At 45.6% G+C, this 18,215-nt stretch overlaps 1 protein-coding gene across 1 annotated transcript; it reads left to right on the plus strand.

Annotated features, from left to right (window-relative positions):
• Positions 1 to 2,053: 2,053 nt before the first annotated feature.
• LOC124689299 (F-box/LRR-repeat protein At3g03360-like) lies at positions 2,054 to 3,645 on the plus strand. Its single transcript, XM_047222853.1, has 4 exons — positions 2,054 to 2,956; positions 3,040 to 3,177; positions 3,280 to 3,442; positions 3,521 to 3,645. The coding sequence occupies exons 1-4, from the start codon at positions 2,054 to 2,056 to the stop codon at positions 3,643 to 3,645; spliced, it is 1,329 nt and encodes a 442-aa protein (XP_047078809.1).
• The last annotated feature ends 14,570 nt before the right edge of the window (positions 3,646 to 18,215 follow it).

Genomic DNA, 18,215 nt, shown 5'->3' on the forward strand with positions numbered 1-18,215 from the left:
TCTGCATGAATAGATAGCTTCACTAGAAACTACTACAAAGAGAAAGGTACCATTCAAATCAGATGACCTGATAATCCTCACTGGACACAACTGTACAGGTATGAACTACAAAGCATCAACTAAGTCTTTAATTTCAAAACAATGGAGGGTCCTTCAAGCAGCCACACATCAGCTTTTGAACATCAAAAAAAAGTTCAGATATCATCTAATATGCATGCAGCAGCAGGTCTGAAAGCACAGCTGCTGCTAGTTCTGAAATAGCACGTACTTCTCATCACTGTATTTCCGCATATTTAAAAAAGTTCAGATATCAAATAAAAATCTATGCATAGCAGGTTGAAACAACTCTCCAGATCTAACATTTTCGACTCATCTAGTGATTAGTGAAGGTTGAATCATCTATATCTACTATATATTTTCAACTCTCTTATCTAGTTGGTGGAGTATAAGCAGACAAGTGAAGCAAAGCTGTAAAATACAAGTAACTTGAAACCATCCGCAAAAACAAAAGTTTAAACCATATAAACTATGATCCACTGTATCAAAGAAAGCAATTCAAACTTCACATATATTTGAGGCCTAGATACCGAGAAGAGTACATCCATTTGGCGCTGAACTAAAACCTGAGAAATGACAGCTCAAAACAAGAAGAGTACAAACAACTTATACAGTGGAGGCTACCTTAGCTGCAGTCTCCAAACAAGCTATGCTCAAAGTTCAGTCACAGCATAAAAAGCCACAAGAAAATTGGCCTTCAGTGATTGAGATATAACAGATCGAATCACACTGGTGCATATACATTGTATAAACACACTGCATATGCATCGAATCACACATAAGAAAGTTGTATACTGTCAAGAACTGTGATCAAACCACACACGCAGACACTCTCCTCCAAATGCCGACCGCCAGCGACGATTTCGTCCCTTCAACTACATATCGTCCTATATATACATCCAAATACACTACATATATTGCCAACATACTGCACACACATTCCAGTGTACAGACCACTGCATACGCATCATATATAAGTGTATATATACACTGCCAACACATACAAATTACATGGAACAAAAATCCCAAAACACACTGCACACTAAACAAAGGTTGAACACATACAAATTCCACTAGATTTGGTGCTACAGACAAGCAGAGAAGGATCATTTCATCAAGCCCATGATCATCCCCTAACAAATTCAAGTCACCCCGCTAGAAAACATGTACATAGAACACCAGAAACCTCCACAAAATCGACCCAAATACTGAATTCGTAACGCTCATGAACAAAATACACAGATCCACGGAAAATTTGGGGGAAAGTACCGCACGAACATCACGCACTGCTCGTGAACATCAAAATCCACAGGTCCAGCCCGACGAAAATACTCAATCTACGCACGCCAGCCCCCGCCCCCGCAGTAAAACCCTAGAACAAAAACTACACGGAGTCACGGCGGAGTTTGCCATGGACGCACACCGAGCTTACCTTGCAGTGGAGATCGACGAGCGACGATGAGAGCCGACGCCAGCTCCCCCGCACGGTGCGGCAGAGCGCAGCGTGCTGCGCTCGACCGCAACGCACGGGCTCCTCTCCCACCGCCGACTGCCGGCGGCGACTTCCTCCCTTCCGCGTCGCCTCTGCGTCTCTCGTCTCTCTCGTGATTTTGGATTTGGGGAAATGGACGAAATGGAATAAGCCGTTACGCCTCTCACCGGGAGGGGGACGGGAAAAAAAACCGGAGAACAAAAACCGAAGAAAAACCAGAAAAAAACGTGACCACAACAAGCGAACAGACACGGAACAAAACAGATGAATCTCTACCGTTCAAATTATTCGAGTGACGCCGAATTGTAAAACAACCGAGTGCAAAATAGCGTTAACCTAACCCAAACGCCCAAATCCAGTGTTTGAGCTTGAGCCTGACCGACTATCCCCAAACTTTGTGAGCCTCTCCGTCGTGGCGGGTGGCGGCCAACCCTAGCCCCCGTTCTCGAATTCTGACACGGCGAGCGCACCGGTGCCGGAGCGAGGCATATAGTGCCGCCGTCCATGAAGAAGAAGAAGGGCAATGTCGCGGTGTCGGCGGCCGCAGCCGGACCTGCTCCGAAGAAGAGAGAACCCCATGGAACCGCTCGGAAGCGGGGACGACGAAGTGACGCCGGTGACCTGATCAGCCGCCTTCCCGACGCCATCCTCGGCACCATCATCTCCCTCCTCCCCACCAAGGACGGCGGCCGCACGCAGGCGCTCTCTCGACGATGGCGCCACCTGTGGCGCTCCGCACCTCTCAACCTCCAGGTCAGCCTCTGCCAGAACACCGCCGTCCCCGTCCCAGCCGCCCGCACCATAATCTCCCGGCACGCTGGCCCCGCCCGCCGGTTCTGCTTCCCCTGCCTCCGCGCCGGCCGCGTCACCTGCGCCGAGCTGGAGAGCTGGCTGCACTCCCGAGCCCTCGCCGGCCTCCAGGAGCTTGACATCAGCTACGGGCACTACTCCGCGCCAGCGGGGACGAGCTACCCGCTGCCGCCGTCCGTACTCCTCCACTCCGCGCCCACCCTCCTCGTCGCCAGGATCAGCGACTGCGATTTCCCTGACCAGATCGCGCCGACCGTGAACTTCCCCCTCCTCAAGCACCTCTCCTTGCTTTACGTTTCGATCTCGGGGAAGGTCTTCCATGGCCTGCTCTCTGCATGCCGTTCCTTGGAGAGCTTGTACATGTCCAAGTTTCGTTCGGTGGACAGCCTCTGCGTTAGCTCCCCGACTCTTCGGACCATTGCCTTCCAAGGAAGTGCAAAAGTAGAACTGGTAATCGAGGATGCTCCGAACCTTGAGAGGTTACTTATACCTGAATCTGAGCGAGATGATTGTGTGACTATCCGGGTAATTAGCGCGCCTAAACTGAAGATATTGGGTCCTTACTCACCGGACTTCCACAAAATACGGATCTTCCAGGTAGCAGACACAACCAGCATTCCCCATTAATTCTAACATACAAACAATTATCTTCTGATGTTCACTGTTTTCTTCTTCTTCAGGGTATGATGAGCCCAGTTAGCTCGGCAAACTCAATGCACACATTGAAGGTTTTGGCTCTCAGATCTTCCGGCCATGGACTGCACACAGTTCTTAACGTTCTCAGGGGGTTCCCTTGCTTGGAAAGGCTCTATGTTATTGTTAGCACTCATCTTTGCTTGCTTGCTTTGAATGGATGGTTTGGTTGACATATTATCTAGTCTACTTAGCTGTAACATATGCTTCTTCTTTCTCTTTTGCAGTTTTACAAACACCATGAGATGGATAAGAAAAACGAGGCTTGGCACGACCCACTATTTCCAATCGAATGCCTTAAGACCTATCTAAGAAAGGTGGTGCTCAAGTCATACGTAGGCTATGACGAGCAGCAGGTTGGCTTTGCGAGGTTCTTTGTTTTGAATGCGAGAGTGCTAAACAAAATGGAGTTTGAAGGATATGGCGACTACAACAACGAATCGGTGGCTCGTCAACGCGTGCTGCTACAAGTGGAAAACAGAGCTTCCCGAGATGCTCAGTTTGAATTCAGGAGTAATTGTTATTGGACTGATAGCCAGATCAACAAGTGTATCCATGATTTCTCAGTAGCCGACCCCTTCAGACATCCATAGACAGGGTTGGAGCCTGAAGATTATACTATGTAGACGGTGTTGATGCCTGAAGATTCTACTGCCCTCCACACATATGTCTGCTCTATTTCTAGTCTAAAGTTTCTCAGTAATTCTTGTAGCTTATGAACTCACCCCTGTTAAAACTGCACATGATATTTTTTGGATGCTAAATTTCACAGCTGAAAAGTTCTAATGTGCAGGAATGCTAAAAAAAGTGTGCAAGGTTGTAGCTGTGAGGGAGCTGGTAATCCAGTTGCCAAAACACCTCTTGCCCCTGTACAACTTGGTCCTAAGCTGGGCAAGAAACGCATGTTTGTGTTGCTAACTTAGTTGTCTTTTCAGTAATATATACAAGCACTATCTGAAGTTCAGTTGGTGATAGTATTCTTTGCGTGCACATACATTTGTTTGATGCTTTTCTAGGTTCTACCTAGTGTCAGGTTGAATTTTCTATATCGTGTCTCTGCCTGCAACGGAAACATGATTCGGTTTGAACCCGTGCTGATGTCCCTTAGCTTTTCCGCCCTTCCAATCCTAAACAAGATCATAAATAAGAGTCCCAAGCTTCTTAACGTCCTCTTGCTTGCTATATTGTTGAAGTCTGAATTTACTGAAATGAAATTGATTGCATCCTTGTACAAATTTGCAAGTAAATGGAACAGGCATAACATCTGACTAGGAAAGGACCTTGGGCTTTGGCTGGGATGCTGGTATATATTTATAACTAGAGAATAAGTATTTCTTGTCATCTTTTTTGCTTGCAAAACCGGATTTTTGCTGGATCTTTTATCCTCTTAAGTAAAATAGGTTTGAGATCCATAAGGGCATCAGTTTCGATGGAATTGACATCATTTCGTTGCCGGCCATGCATGCCTCTTTCCTATACACATGAGAGAATCAGCAGGAAACCTTGTGTGAGTTCTGGTAAATCAGTAGCAAGGAAAAATGTTTTCTAGGCCACTGGTGCTTTTTGAATGGTAGGCCACAAGTATCAAGTATGGATTATATCTAGTAGCAAATACATGTGGCATGTTTAAGTAAATGCGCTACTTATAGTTGCATGTTTCAGGGTGCTGTATGGCGAGTAGATTTTGTATGTCTAGTCCATCTTGTCCAATCAAGGCTTCTAATTTTTCAGAAATGATGAAAATGCACCACAAGGAGTTCCTTCAGCTGAATTTGCTGTGAATCTGAAAGCAACTTTACATAGTGGGCTGGATTGTGGGGATCGTCATGTCACCCTACTCCTCTTCTATTTCTTCGGCGAGAGACACTATCTAACACAGGCAAAAATAACGCGAAGAAATAATTTTATGAAAGAAAATTGGTTAATTCAATACGTGTGTCATTGCCAACTTCGTGTAATAAAAAACCACTTTAAAAAATAACGTTGAAAATAACGCTAATCAGTAATAACAATGCTACTGTCAAAGTTGCATTTGATTGAATTATAAAAATATATAGAAGTGACATTTTCCTTATTTTTTATCGACAATTGCGAAGTCGCAAGTCATGTGAGTGTGATGGGATCCTACCTGTTTTTCTTTCTCAAAATTCCAATGTCACGGTGGAAACCCTAGCTCGCAACCCCCATTGTCGATCACCATAGTCTCGTCAAGGGCGTCGGTGCCGGCACCGAGGCCGAAGTGCTGGACAGTGGCCAGGAGTGGCGCGGGCCAAGTCTCGTAGCCAAATAACCCGTCCTCGATAGCTAACGGCCATGAAGAAAAACTTACATTTTTTTACGAAAGCCATATTTATATCGATATAACATTTTTTTGTTTGTTTGTAGCCCATAAATATAATGGAAAAAATCATGGCCAATTTTATCCTGGCATTCTAATAAAGAGACACATTTTTCGTTCTCCACCGACAGCATCATGTCACCCTATTCCTCTTCTACAACTCTCTCAAGAACCACTATCTTAAAATTGCTATAATAATACGAAGAAATAGGTTTGTGAAAGAAAATTTTCCATTGTCAATTCCGCTTAACCGAAGAAAACTGCCGCGAGAATGATTTGTAAAAAGTATCACTTGTAAATATAGTTCATTTGATGAATGGTAATGCCACATCACATGTATTGAAATATCCATAGTTTATCATTTGGCAGTGACTTTATGTAAATTTTCCTCGGTGGCATTTAGAAACTGTTGATATTAATTTACCTCCATGCAAGATATATAGCAGGCAAACCGAATATGCATGTATATTTAGTTATCCCTTACTATACATAGCACACGTATCTTTGCATATAAGAGGGTTTTTATGGTTAGGATTAGGATTAGTTGATTGTTTCCATGTATATCTTGTATTACGCCTATATATGAGATATGATGGCACCTATAGTGTGCTCAATCCTAACCTATTCTATCATGATATCAGAAAAGTGATCCAACGCTTCCGCACCCCTCTTCTACCGCCACCGCACGACCTCTCCCTCAGCCATGACCGACATCGGTGAACTTCCGCACCCTATTCTACCGCCACCACTCTATGGTTGCTCCTTCCCGCCACCGCACTACATCTCCCTCTGCCATGACCAACATCGGCGAGCACACCCATGCCGCACTCTAGGCGCATACCACAGTGACCCAGAGCATCTAATCCCTCATATGCCACACTTGACCTCAAAGGCTCCAACTTCACCAAGTGAAGCAACTTTCTTCATGTCGCCGTCACCACGATCATCCCTCCCGCCGTCGACGGCGGCTGGCTGCGACCTCTACCGTTCCGTGGCGGCTGTATGGCTCCATCAACCCCTACGCCGTTGAGATGGTCACAGTGGAGACTTCCACAACCTTCACCCCATGTCGCCCATCACCATCCTCTTCCGCGACAATCCGTGAGCTACCTCGGCCAAAAATTCCGCAACATCAAGCAAGGGGGACAAGTACATCACCACCTAGTGCCTCCAGCAACCCTATTCTATCAGCACGTTTCTTTTTAGCCTCTCCAAACACTATGAGACAACATCGGGTTTATGGCCCCTTCTCAGCCATGGAGTAAAATAATTCTGCAGCTTCTTTGATTCTTCCGGTCTTGCAAAGATAGTCCATGAATGAGTTGCAAATAAAAACGTCCCACATGATACCTTGAGTTCTCATTTCTTCCAACAACCTAGCAACTTCTTCCAACTGGCCCAAAGTTGAATATCCATGGATCAGGCTACTATATGTCACCGTATCCGGCCGAACACCATTATCAACCATTTGCCGAAGGACCCCCTCTGCCTTGTCCATTGCTCTTGCTTTGCACTGCCCATCAATAAAGAGAATCGTATTGTGCTAAGGACTTCAACATAGTGTTTGGCTTTGGTGGCGGCCCTGGTGTATGCTGCTTCTTAACTCGTTTTCTGAACATATTTGTTAGTTGCAAATACAGGTTTTTGCTGCATCTTTATTCGAATTCCGCAGTGATCCTTTTTCTGTTGATTACCTTTGACAACATGCACATACATGATATCCATGATTTGCTGGTGCTCGAATCCTTCACCAGCTTGTTTTGTAGAAAGACTAAGGTTGTTGATGCCCAAAGATTGCATTATCTTTTGCTCCTCTTTTGATGAAAGAGGTTGATTGCTGAAGTTTGCATTGTCTGCTTGCTTTGTGGATGGGGTTCCTATGTAATTTGAGTAACTTATGAAGTCACCCGGGTTAATATCGCAGAAGATGTTTTTTAGATACAAAATGAGTTGGCTGAAAAGTTCTAATGCATGTGCCTGGAGTACCCGGGTGCCGGTGTTCTTATCTCCGTGTATTCATGATGAATCTTGTAATGTTCTCTAAGTAATGTTGCTACCAAAACACATGTTTCTATTGAGAATTGTATTGCATGTTCTATTATATATATACAAAAGCACAAAAGCTTTTATTTGATGTTCTGTTGAGAGGATATGCACTAACTTTTTGGTGAAGGATACGTGGTTGTCAAGCTAAGCTAGCAGTTTGTAGTTTTGCTAATGATCCTAAGCAGCTGGAACATGCTTCGTTTGTCTACTGGTTGTTCTCTTATTAAAGTTTGTGGTAACTGTAATTGCATCCTTGTACAGTTTTACCAGTATTTTTTTAAAGAGAATCGTATTGTGCTAAGGACTTTAACATAGTGTTTGGCTTTGGCGGAGGTCCTGGTGCATGCTGCTTCTTAACTTGTTTTCTGAACATATTTGTTGGTTGCAAATACAGGGTTTTGCTGCATCTTTATTCGAATTCAGGAGTGATCCTTTTTCTATTGATTACCTTTGACAACATGCACATCCATGATATCCATGATTTGCTGGTACCGGAAACCTTCAACAGCTTGTTTCGTAGAAAGACTTGAGGTTGTTGATGCCTGAAGATTGCATTATCTTTTGCTCCTCTTTTGATGAAAGGGGTTGGCGTCTGAAGTTTGCATTGTCTGCTTGCTTTGTGGATGGCGTTGTTGAAACTCCTCTTACCCTGTGCCACTGGACTTTCTTCAGCCTAAGCCAGGCTTAATATCCTTTTGACTACAATCAGAGTAAGAAGACAGTATGGTTGCAGCCTGTTTTTTTTCCAGTTTCAGTCACGGAAATGTTCTTACGTTGGTAACTTTTTTGTATTCCTTTTCAGTTATATACAGAAGTATGAGAGGTTTAATTCTGGTTGATTTTTTTGCTTACATGTAGCATTTTCCTGATGCTTACTAGGAACTATGCTTTTCTAGAGGAAGGAACGATTCTGTAGCTATCTAGCCATCTAGGGGTGCTATCAGGTTGAAGTTTTGCCAATGCTGCATTATTCATCATGTCTCTGCCTTCAGCTGGAACACCAGAACCACAAACCCCTGAAGATCAGTGGCCTAAAGCGCCGTGAGGTGGGGAGACCGGCGGTGAGATCTAGGGTCTTCTTGCGGTCGTCACGCGGGGCGACGCGGTTGCCACACTTTTTTGTTTTGTTTTTTGCACATGGTCGTTTGATCCGTGAGCTTTCTCTCGTCCTTGGGAAAGGGCGGCGAATTCGGAGCGGGGCGAGCTGGTCGGAGCGGAGCGGAGATGGCTTGCTGGCGCCGTTTCTTCAGAACCCGAGGCCAGAGCTTGCTGTCCTCCCCTTCCTGCGTTGGTGCCGGCGGCAGCGGCAACGGCACCATTGCTCGCGCGCTAATTTTCCTTTTTTTTTTCTTTTGACATGGAACACTCTTATTCCATTAAGACACGGCATAGTCGCTGGTCAGTCTTACATGGTCTCCGTGAACTTCACCTACACCTAAAGCCGCAAGCTCATGAGCCGGTCTATTACATACTCTAGGGGTGTACACCACTTTAGCCTCTAGAAAATTCATATGAAGTCTAAATCTCATATCACTAAGCAAGATGCCAATTGTTGAGAAGGAATAATCTGAAGACGACATGGCATTCTTCAGGTTAAGACAGTCCATCTTAAAGATCACTTTCCCAATGTGCTCGGCAACTTGCATAGCATTGGAGAGGGCAGTGACTTCCGCATGCATGGCATCCGACATCATCCTCGGAGGTTCATCTGCAGCTACACAAATATCCAACGAGTTGTCCCTGCCAATCGTACCCCAGCCATCACTTCTAGTATCTTCATCGAAAGATGCATCCACGTTCATATTAATGAATTCACTCGGTGGTGCCTCCCAACGTCTAGTCTGTTTGGCAACATGAGTTTCTTTTCTCCCCAAAAATTTGATCCATTTTTGCATCTGCCGTTGAACATTAAACTAGAAGGGGTTAAGAGCATCTCCACCGGTGGCCCCGATAGCGATATGGGGCCAGCGTCGTTTTTGGGCTCGCACCGGTGCGCCCCAAATGGCGCCGGCCATTTTTCGAGCCCAATAGAATCGCCGGTATCCCCGTGCCGGCCCCTTCACTAAGGGCGCGAATCGGACGCGCCGGCGCCTCGCGGACAGACGGTTTTCGCTGGTGGGGGCGCCCTGTCAGCGAGAGGAGACGGTTCGCATCGGCCGCGATGCGGAAAGGTAGGTCGTCAGCGTTTAATGGTCTCCCGCGCGGAAACCGAGGCGGCCACGAGGGCAGCCCCTGGCCACGCGGAGTCCAGTCGCCGTAAATGTGGGTAGTTGCCACCGCTATATAGTAGTACACCGTCCACCACCGCCACTCCATTCTCATCTCCACCTCCGCTCCATTCTCTCCTCTCCACATCAAAATGACACGCCGTCTGAAAACCACCTACTCGATGCTTGGCCTCAACGGCCGCGCGCTGCCTCCACCACCACCGCAGCCGCTGCCGTAGCCGGAGCCAGAGGCCGACGCAGAGTACAGCTCCAACGAGGACGAGGACCCACGGTTCGCGGTGTGGCACGAGGCCTACGTCGCAGACGCGGAAGCAAAGACGGAGGAGGAGGCAGCGCAGTCGGGCGAGCCGCCGCAAGCCCCCGCCGACCCGGAGCAGGCGGCGATCCTTGCGTCGCTGAACGTGCAACGATACAAGCGGTTGAAGGAGGAGCAGCGCGAGTTCGTCAACGACGCGAACATCGAGCACGTCCTCGAGATCTCGCGCCAGCGAAGAGGAGGCGGGACGCCGCCTCATGGAGGCGGAGCGATAGAAGCTCGCAGAGCTCAACGCTCATCGCCACTACGAGGCGTTCACCCGCCAGCAGGCGAGGGGCGCCGAGATCGAAACTTCTCGGGAAAGGCTGGAAGCGCGGGGACAGCGCCGCCGGCAAGCCCCTGCGACACCGGCCGCCATGCTCCACCGCCAGATGCGCGAAGCAAGGGAGGAGAAGCGGGCACGGATGTTGTGGGTATACTTTATGGCTATATCAACGGTATGGCCTAGATCCGGCATGGGAAGCTTCGACGACACCATCGCTGTAGGGCGTGTCCTTTACGCCGGAAATCTACCGATCGTCCCTCCGGATGAGTGCTGGATTTCGGCTAAAACCGACCCCGTCAAGCTCTCCATCATCCCAGTCGGCGGCATACACATCTTCATCGGGGAAACCGTCGGTTCCGACGGAAACCCACTGGTAAGTAACGCTGACGCAACCGCCGCTGAGCGGGACGCAGTCGCGAAGATCCGATCTGAGACGCTGGAACTTCCTAGCGAAGATTCCGCCTTAGATCTGAAAAAATCAAAACCCACCCAATCCGCCCCTGAGCAGGAAGTAAAGGTGGAAGACCAATGCAGATCCGCCTGGGTCTCCCAGGTGTTAGAGAAGCAAAGGTGTCACTTCGTGCAGTTCTTGGCCCATACCGCCGGAACCGCCCCTCAAGAAGCCGGAGCTGGTCCCGAGCAGGTCGAGGTCCCGGAAAACAACGCTGCTCCGGATCAGCAAGAGGCTGTCGGAGAAAGCGGAGCTCCGGTTGAAGAGTCGATTTTGGGCAACCTAATCCCAATTTCCGGGGATGCCACCTCCATGGATACTGAAGAGTTCGATCGCAAGGTGAAGGAATACGGATACGGTGATCAGCCCGAAGTTGAATCCGCCCAGCCTAAACAGGTCCTTGCAACCTTGCCGGCGCTGGATCAACGCGAATCAGGGGATGACAACACCTATTCCGATCCTCAGCCGTCCCGTGCAGGATCTCCGCTATCGCGGGAGCGTCCGCACAAGGAAGTGCTATCGCCCGAAGAGCTGGTTGAACAAGCAGGCATGGAGGCAATCGCGCACTCGGCTATTCTCAACAAACCAATAACCCCTGACGATGCCGCAAATCCGGAAGCTCTAGAAGCAACAAGACAGGAGATGCTGGCAACAGCCCAGAAGTTCGCAAGAACCGCAGCGGCAATGCTGGATGAAAGGAAAGAAGCCGCGCACTTCGTGGAAAATTTCCACCAGCGAGAGCTTGAGGTTGACGAACAACTGGTAAAAGTCAAGGAACTCCAGCAACACTGGAAGGACAAGGTCACCGAGCTTCAGCGGGAGGCCGATAAAATCAGGCGGGATGCTATACCTCCCCGCAAGATCACTTTCGCAACCCCCACTGACAAACAGCCACTCGCAACTCCAAAGGATAACATAAAGAAGGCTGCGGAGATCTTGAAGTAAAAGACCGAGGAGATCGACATCGAATACGTCCGTACGCTCGTTGCATCAGCAATGAAGCAGCAGAGCAAGGCAGACACTTCGCGCAGGTTGGAATCCAACCCGGAGCTTTGTGTCTCTACTGCGCAGAAGGACGCCTACGACAATCGACATCACGATGACGAATCACGAACTGGATCCTCGGAGCGCAGAAGGAAAACCAGAGAACACCCAAATCCAATCCCCGTACCATCAAAGACACCTCCGTCGGATCCGAGAAAGGGAAAGGATGCGATGTACACTGGTAGGAACAAGTACCGGAATCCCTTGATGCGTGTAGTTGACACGTCCGTTGGGAACCCCAAGAGGAAGGTGTGATGCGCACAGCGGCAAGTTTCCCTCAGTAAGAAACCAAGGTTTAATCGAACCAGTAGGAGTCAAGAAGCACGTTGAAGGTTGATGGCGGCGGGATGTAGTGCGGCGCAACACCGGAGATTCCGGCGCCAACGTGGAACCTGCACAACACAACCAAAGTACTTTGCCCCAACGAAACGGTGAGGTTATCAATCTCACCGGCTTGCTGTAACAAAGGATTAACCGTATTGTGTGGAAGATGATTGTTTGCGAGAGAAAACGAGTAAAACAAGTATTGCAGCAGATTTGTATTTCAGTATTAAAAGAATGGACCGGGGTCCACAGTTCACTAGAGGTGTCTCTCCCATAAGATAAAAGCATGTTGGGTGAACAAATTACAGTCGGGCAATTGACAAATAGAGAGGGCATAACAATGCACATACATGGCATGATAAGTATAGTGATATTTAATTGGGCATTACGACAAAGTACATAGACCGCCATCCAAGCTGCATCTATGCCTAAAAAGTCCACCTTCGAGGTTATCGTCCGAACCCCTTCCGAGTATTAAGTTGCAAAGCAACGGACAATTGCATTAAGTATGGTGCGTAATGTAATCAACAACTACATCCTCGGACATAGCGCCAATGTTTTATCCCTAGTGGCAACGACACAACACAACCTTAGAACTTTACATCACTCTGTCCAGGTGTCAATGCGGGCATGAACCCACTATCGAGCATAAATACTCCCTCTTGGAGTTAAAAGCAAAAACTTGGCCGGAGCCTCTACTAGTAACGGAGAGCATGCAAGATCATAAACAACACATATGTAATAACTTGATAATTAACATAACATGGTATTCTCTATCCATCGGATCCCGACAAACACAACATAGAGTATTACGGATAGATGATCTTGATCATGTTAGGCAGCTCACAAGATCCAACAATGAAGCATAATGAGGAGAAGACAACCATCTAGCTACTGCTATGGACCCATAGTCCAGGGGTGAACTACTCACTCATCACTCCAGGAGGCGACCATGGCGGTGTAGAGTCCTCCGGGAGATGAATCCCCTCTCCGACAGGGTGCCGGAGGAGATCTCCGGAATCCCCCGAGATGGGATCGGCGGCGGCGGCGTCTCAGTAAGGTTTTCCGTATCGTGGTTTTTTCGCCTCAGGGGTTTCGCGACGGAGGCTTTAAGTAGGCGGAAGGGCAGAGTCGGGGGGCGACGAGGGGCCCACACCACAGGGCGGCGCGGGCCCCCCTTGGCCGCGCCGCCTTGTGGTTTGGCCACCTCGTGGCCCCACTTCGTATGCTCTTCGGTCTTCTGGAAGGTTCGTGGCGAAATAGGCCCCTGGGTCTTCGTTTCGTCCAATTCCGAGAATATTTCATTACTAGGATTTCTGAAACCAAAAACAGCAGAAAAACAGGAACTAGCACTTCGGCATCTTGTTAATAGGTTAGTTCCAGAAAATGCACGAATATGACATAAAGTGTGCATAAAACATGTAGGTATCATCAATAATATGGCATAGAACATAAGAAATTATCGATACGTCGGAGACGTATCAAGCATCCCCAAGGTTAGTTCTGCTCGTCCCGAGCAGGTAAAACGATAACAAAGATAATTTCTGAAGTGATATGCCATCATAACTTTGATCATACTATTTGTAAACATATGTAGTGGATGCAACGATCAAAACAATGGTAATGACATGAGTAAACAAGTGAATCATAAAGCAGAGACTTTTCATGAATAGTACTTCAAGACAAGTATTAATAAGTCTTGCATAAGAATTAACTCATAAAGCAATAAATCAAAGTAAAGGCATTGAAGCAACACAAAGGAAGATTAAGTTTCAGCGGTTGCTTTCAACTTGTAACATGTATATCTCATGGATAATTGTCAACATAGAGTAATATAACAAGTGCAATATGCAAATATGTAGGAATCAATGCACAGTTCACACAAGTGTTTGCTTCTTGAGGTGGAGAGAGATAGGTGAACTGACTCAACATAAAAGTAAAAGAGAATGGTCCTTCAAAGAGGAAAGCATCGATTGCTATATTTGTGCTAGAGCTTTTATTTTGAAAACATGAAACAATTTTGTCAACGGTAGTAATAAAGCATATGAGTTATGTAAATTATATCTTACAAGTTGCAAGTCTCATGCATAGTATACTAATAGTGCCCGCACCTTGTCCTAATTAGCTTGGACTACCGGATCTTTGCAATGCACATGTTTTAACCAAGTGTCACAATGGGGTACCTCCATGCCGCTTTGTACAAAGGTCTAAGGAGAAAGCTCGCATTTTGGATTTCTCGCTTTTGATTATTCTCAACTTAGACATCCATACCGGGACAACATGGACAACAGATAATGGACTCCTCTTTAATGCATAAGCATGTGGCAACAATTATTATTCTCATATGAGATTGAGGATGTATGTCCAAAACTGAAACTTCCACCATGAATCATGGCTTTTTAGTTAGCGGCCCAATATATGTTCTTCTCTAACAATATGCATGCTCCAACCATAAAGGTGGTAGATCTCTCTTACTTCAGACAAGACGGACATGCATAGCAACTCACATGATATTCAACAAAGAATAGTTGATGGCGTCCCCAGAAGCATGGTTATCGCACAACAAGCAACTTAATAAGAGATAAAGTGCATAAGTACATATTCAATACCACAATAGTTTTTAAGCTATTTGTCCCATGAGCTATATATTGCAAAGGTGAATGATGGAATTTTAAAGGTAGCACTCAAGCAATTTACTTTGGAATGGCGGATAAATACCATGTAATAGGTAGGTATGGTGGACACAAATGGCATAGTGGTTGGCTCAAGGATTTTGGATGCATGAGAAGTATTCCCTCTCGATACAAGGTTTAGGCTAGCAAGGTTATTTGAAACAAACACAAGGATGAACGGTACAACAAAACTCACATAAAAGACATATTGTAAACATTATAAGACTCCATATCGTCTTCCTTGTTGTTCAAAACTCAATACTAGATGTTATCTAGACTCTAGAGAAACCAAATATGCAAACCAAATTAGCAAGCTCTAAGTATTTCTTCATTAATGGGTGCAAAGTATATGATGCAAGAGCTTAAACATGAGCACAACAATTGCCAAGTATCAAATTATCCAAGACATTTTAGAGTTACTACATGTAGCATTTTCCAATTCCAACCATATAACAATTTAACGAAGAAGAAACTTCATGAATACTATGAGTAGAGCCTAAGGACATACTTGTCCATATGCTACAGCGGAGCGTGTCTCTCTCCCACAAAGTGAATGCTAGGATCCATTTTATTCAAACAAAACAAAAACAAACACAAACCGACGCTCCAAGCAAAGTGCATAAGATGTGACGGAATAAAAATATAGTTTCAGGGGAGGAACCTGATAATGTTGTCGATGAAGAAGGGGATGCCTTGGGCATCCCCAAGCTTAGACGCTTGAGTCTTCTTAAAATATGCAGGGGTGAACCACCGGGGCATCCCCAAGCTTAGAGCTTTCACTCTCCTTGATCATATTGCATCATACTCCTCTCTTGATCCTTGAAAACTTCCTCCACACCAAACTCGAAACAACTCATTAGAGGGTTAGTGCATAATAAAAATTAACATGTTCAGAGGTGACACAATCATTCTTAACACTTCTGGACATTGCATAAAGCTACTGGACATTAATGGATCAAAGAAATTCATCCAAAATAGCAAAAGAGGCAATGCGAAATAAAAGACAGAATCTGTCAAAACAGAACAGTCCGTAAAGATGGATTTTATTAGGCCACCAGACTTGCTCAAATGAAAATGCTCAAATTGAATGAAAGTTGCGTACATATCTGAGGATCATGCACGTAAATTGGCTTAATTTTCTGAGCTTCCTACAGGGAGGTAGACCCAGATTCGTGACAGCAAAGAAATCTGGAACTGCGCAGTAATCCAAATCTAGTACTTACTTTACTATCAAAGACTTTACTTGGCACAAAAAAACTCAAAACTAAGATAAGGAGAGGTTGCTACAGTAGTAAACAACTTCCAAGACACAAATATAAAACAAAAATACTGTAGTAAAAACATGGGTTGTCTCCCATAAGCGCTTTTCTTTAACGCCTTTCGGCTAGGCGCGAAAGTGTAACTCAAGTGTTATCGAGAGACGAAGCATTGACATTACCTTGGGCTTTACCCTTACCTTTCTTGTCCTTACTCTTTGGCTTAGGGAATATATGACTACCCCCGGGTGTAGAGGTGAATTTTATGGTGCCTTCTCTCACGTCTTTGACTGCTCCCAATAATTTCAGTAGGGATCTTCCGAGTGTGATTTGTCCTGTTCCTGCGCATTCAATGACAAGGTAATCAATGGATATTGTTATCCCAAGAATGGTTGTATGCACACCCGCAACTATCCCTTTAGGAATTATAACAGATTTATCAATAAGAGTTATTCCTTCTCCCCCTTCAGTGAATTCCCAAAGTTTCAAAGATTTATGAATACCCTTAGGCATTAGGCAAAATTCAGTCATAATATCACAATTAGCACGAAGAGTTTGGTTACCTATGACAATTTTAATAGTAGGTTTCCACAATGAAGGTTCAGAGTTCACTAAAACTTGATCAAGGCGGTTACGAATGTATCCATAATTTTCATTTAAGCGAGATGCACTTGTCTCAAGAGTATTTAATCTATTATGAATGCTAATAAGGGTTGAATCAAAATTATTAGATGAATCATGTGATGCAACCAACTTCTTTATGGCATTAAAAGCTTGATCCCCATTACAATGAAGGAAATCTCCTCCCACTAGAGCATCCAAGGCATATCTATAGCGAATCATAAGACCAAAATAAAAATTACTAAGGAGCAAACTTAGAGTCATTTGAGGTCCGAGTTTTACGATAAGAAGTAAAAATCCTAGACCAAGCATCTTTAAAACTTTCCTCATCCCCTTGTTTAAAAGTAAAAACTAATTCCTCAGAGTGAAGAAGTAGCAGGTACAGAGCTAGACATGATAACAAAAGTAAACTAAATGCAAGTAAACTAATTTTTTTGTGTTTTTGATATAGAGTGCAAGACAGTAAATAAAGTAAAACTAGCAACTAATTTTTTTGTGTTTTGATATAAGTGCAGCAAACAAAGTAGTAAATAAAATAAAGCAAGACAAAAACAAAGTAAAGAGATTGGGAAGTGGAGACTCCCCTTGCAGCGTGTCTTGATCTCCCCGGCAACGGCGCCAGAAATTTGTTGCTGGCGTGAAGTTGACGTGGGAGTTAGAGATCTCTGTAGTGTAACTTTTCTGCAGGTCCCAGGCAACGGCGCCAGAAATTTGCTTGATGCGTGTAGTTGACACGTCCGTTGGGAACCCCAAGAGGAAGGTGTGATGCGCACAGCGGCAAGTTTCCCTCAGTAAGAAACCAAGGTTTAATCGAACCGGTAGGAGTCAAGAAGCACGTTGAAGGTTGATGGCGGCGGGATGTAGTGCGGCGCAACACCAGAGATTCCGGCGCCAACGTGGAACCTGCACAACACAACCAAAGTACTTTGCCCCAACGAAACAGTGAGGTTGTCAATCTCACCGGCTTGCTGTAACAAAGGATTAACCGTATTGTGTGGAAGATGATTGTTTGCAGAGAAAACGAGTAAAACAAGTATTGCGAGCAGATTTGTATTTCAGTATTAAAAGAATGGACCGGGGTCCACAGTTCACTAGAGGTGTCTCTCCCATAAGATAAAAGCATGTTGGGTGAACAAATTACAGTCGGGCAATTGACAAATAGAGAGGGCATAACAATGCACATACATGGCATGATAAGTATAGTGAGATTTAATTGGGCATTACGACAAAGTACATAGACCGCCATCCAACTGCATCTATGCCTAAAAAGTCCACCTTCAGGTTATCGTCCGAACCCCTTCCAGTATTAAGTTGCAAAGCAACAGACAATTGCATTAAGTATGGTGCGTAATGTAATCAACAACTACATCCTCGGACATAGCGCCAATGTTTTATCCCTAGTGGCAACAGACACAACACAACCTTAGAACTTTTCGTCCATCGTCCCGAGTTGTCAATGCAGGCATGAACCCACTATCGAGCATAAATACTCCCTCTTGGAGTTAAAAGCAAAAACTTGGCCGGAGCCTCTACTAGTAACGGAGAGCATGCAAGATCATAAACAACACATATGTAATAACTTGATAATTAACATAACATGGT

This window comes from Lolium rigidum, chromosome 2, assembly GCF_022539505.1.
Source record: "Lolium rigidum isolate FL_2022 chromosome 2, APGP_CSIRO_Lrig_0.1, whole genome shotgun sequence".
In the NCBI taxonomy this organism is placed as follows: Eukaryota; Viridiplantae; Streptophyta; class Magnoliopsida; order Poales; family Poaceae; genus Lolium; species Lolium rigidum.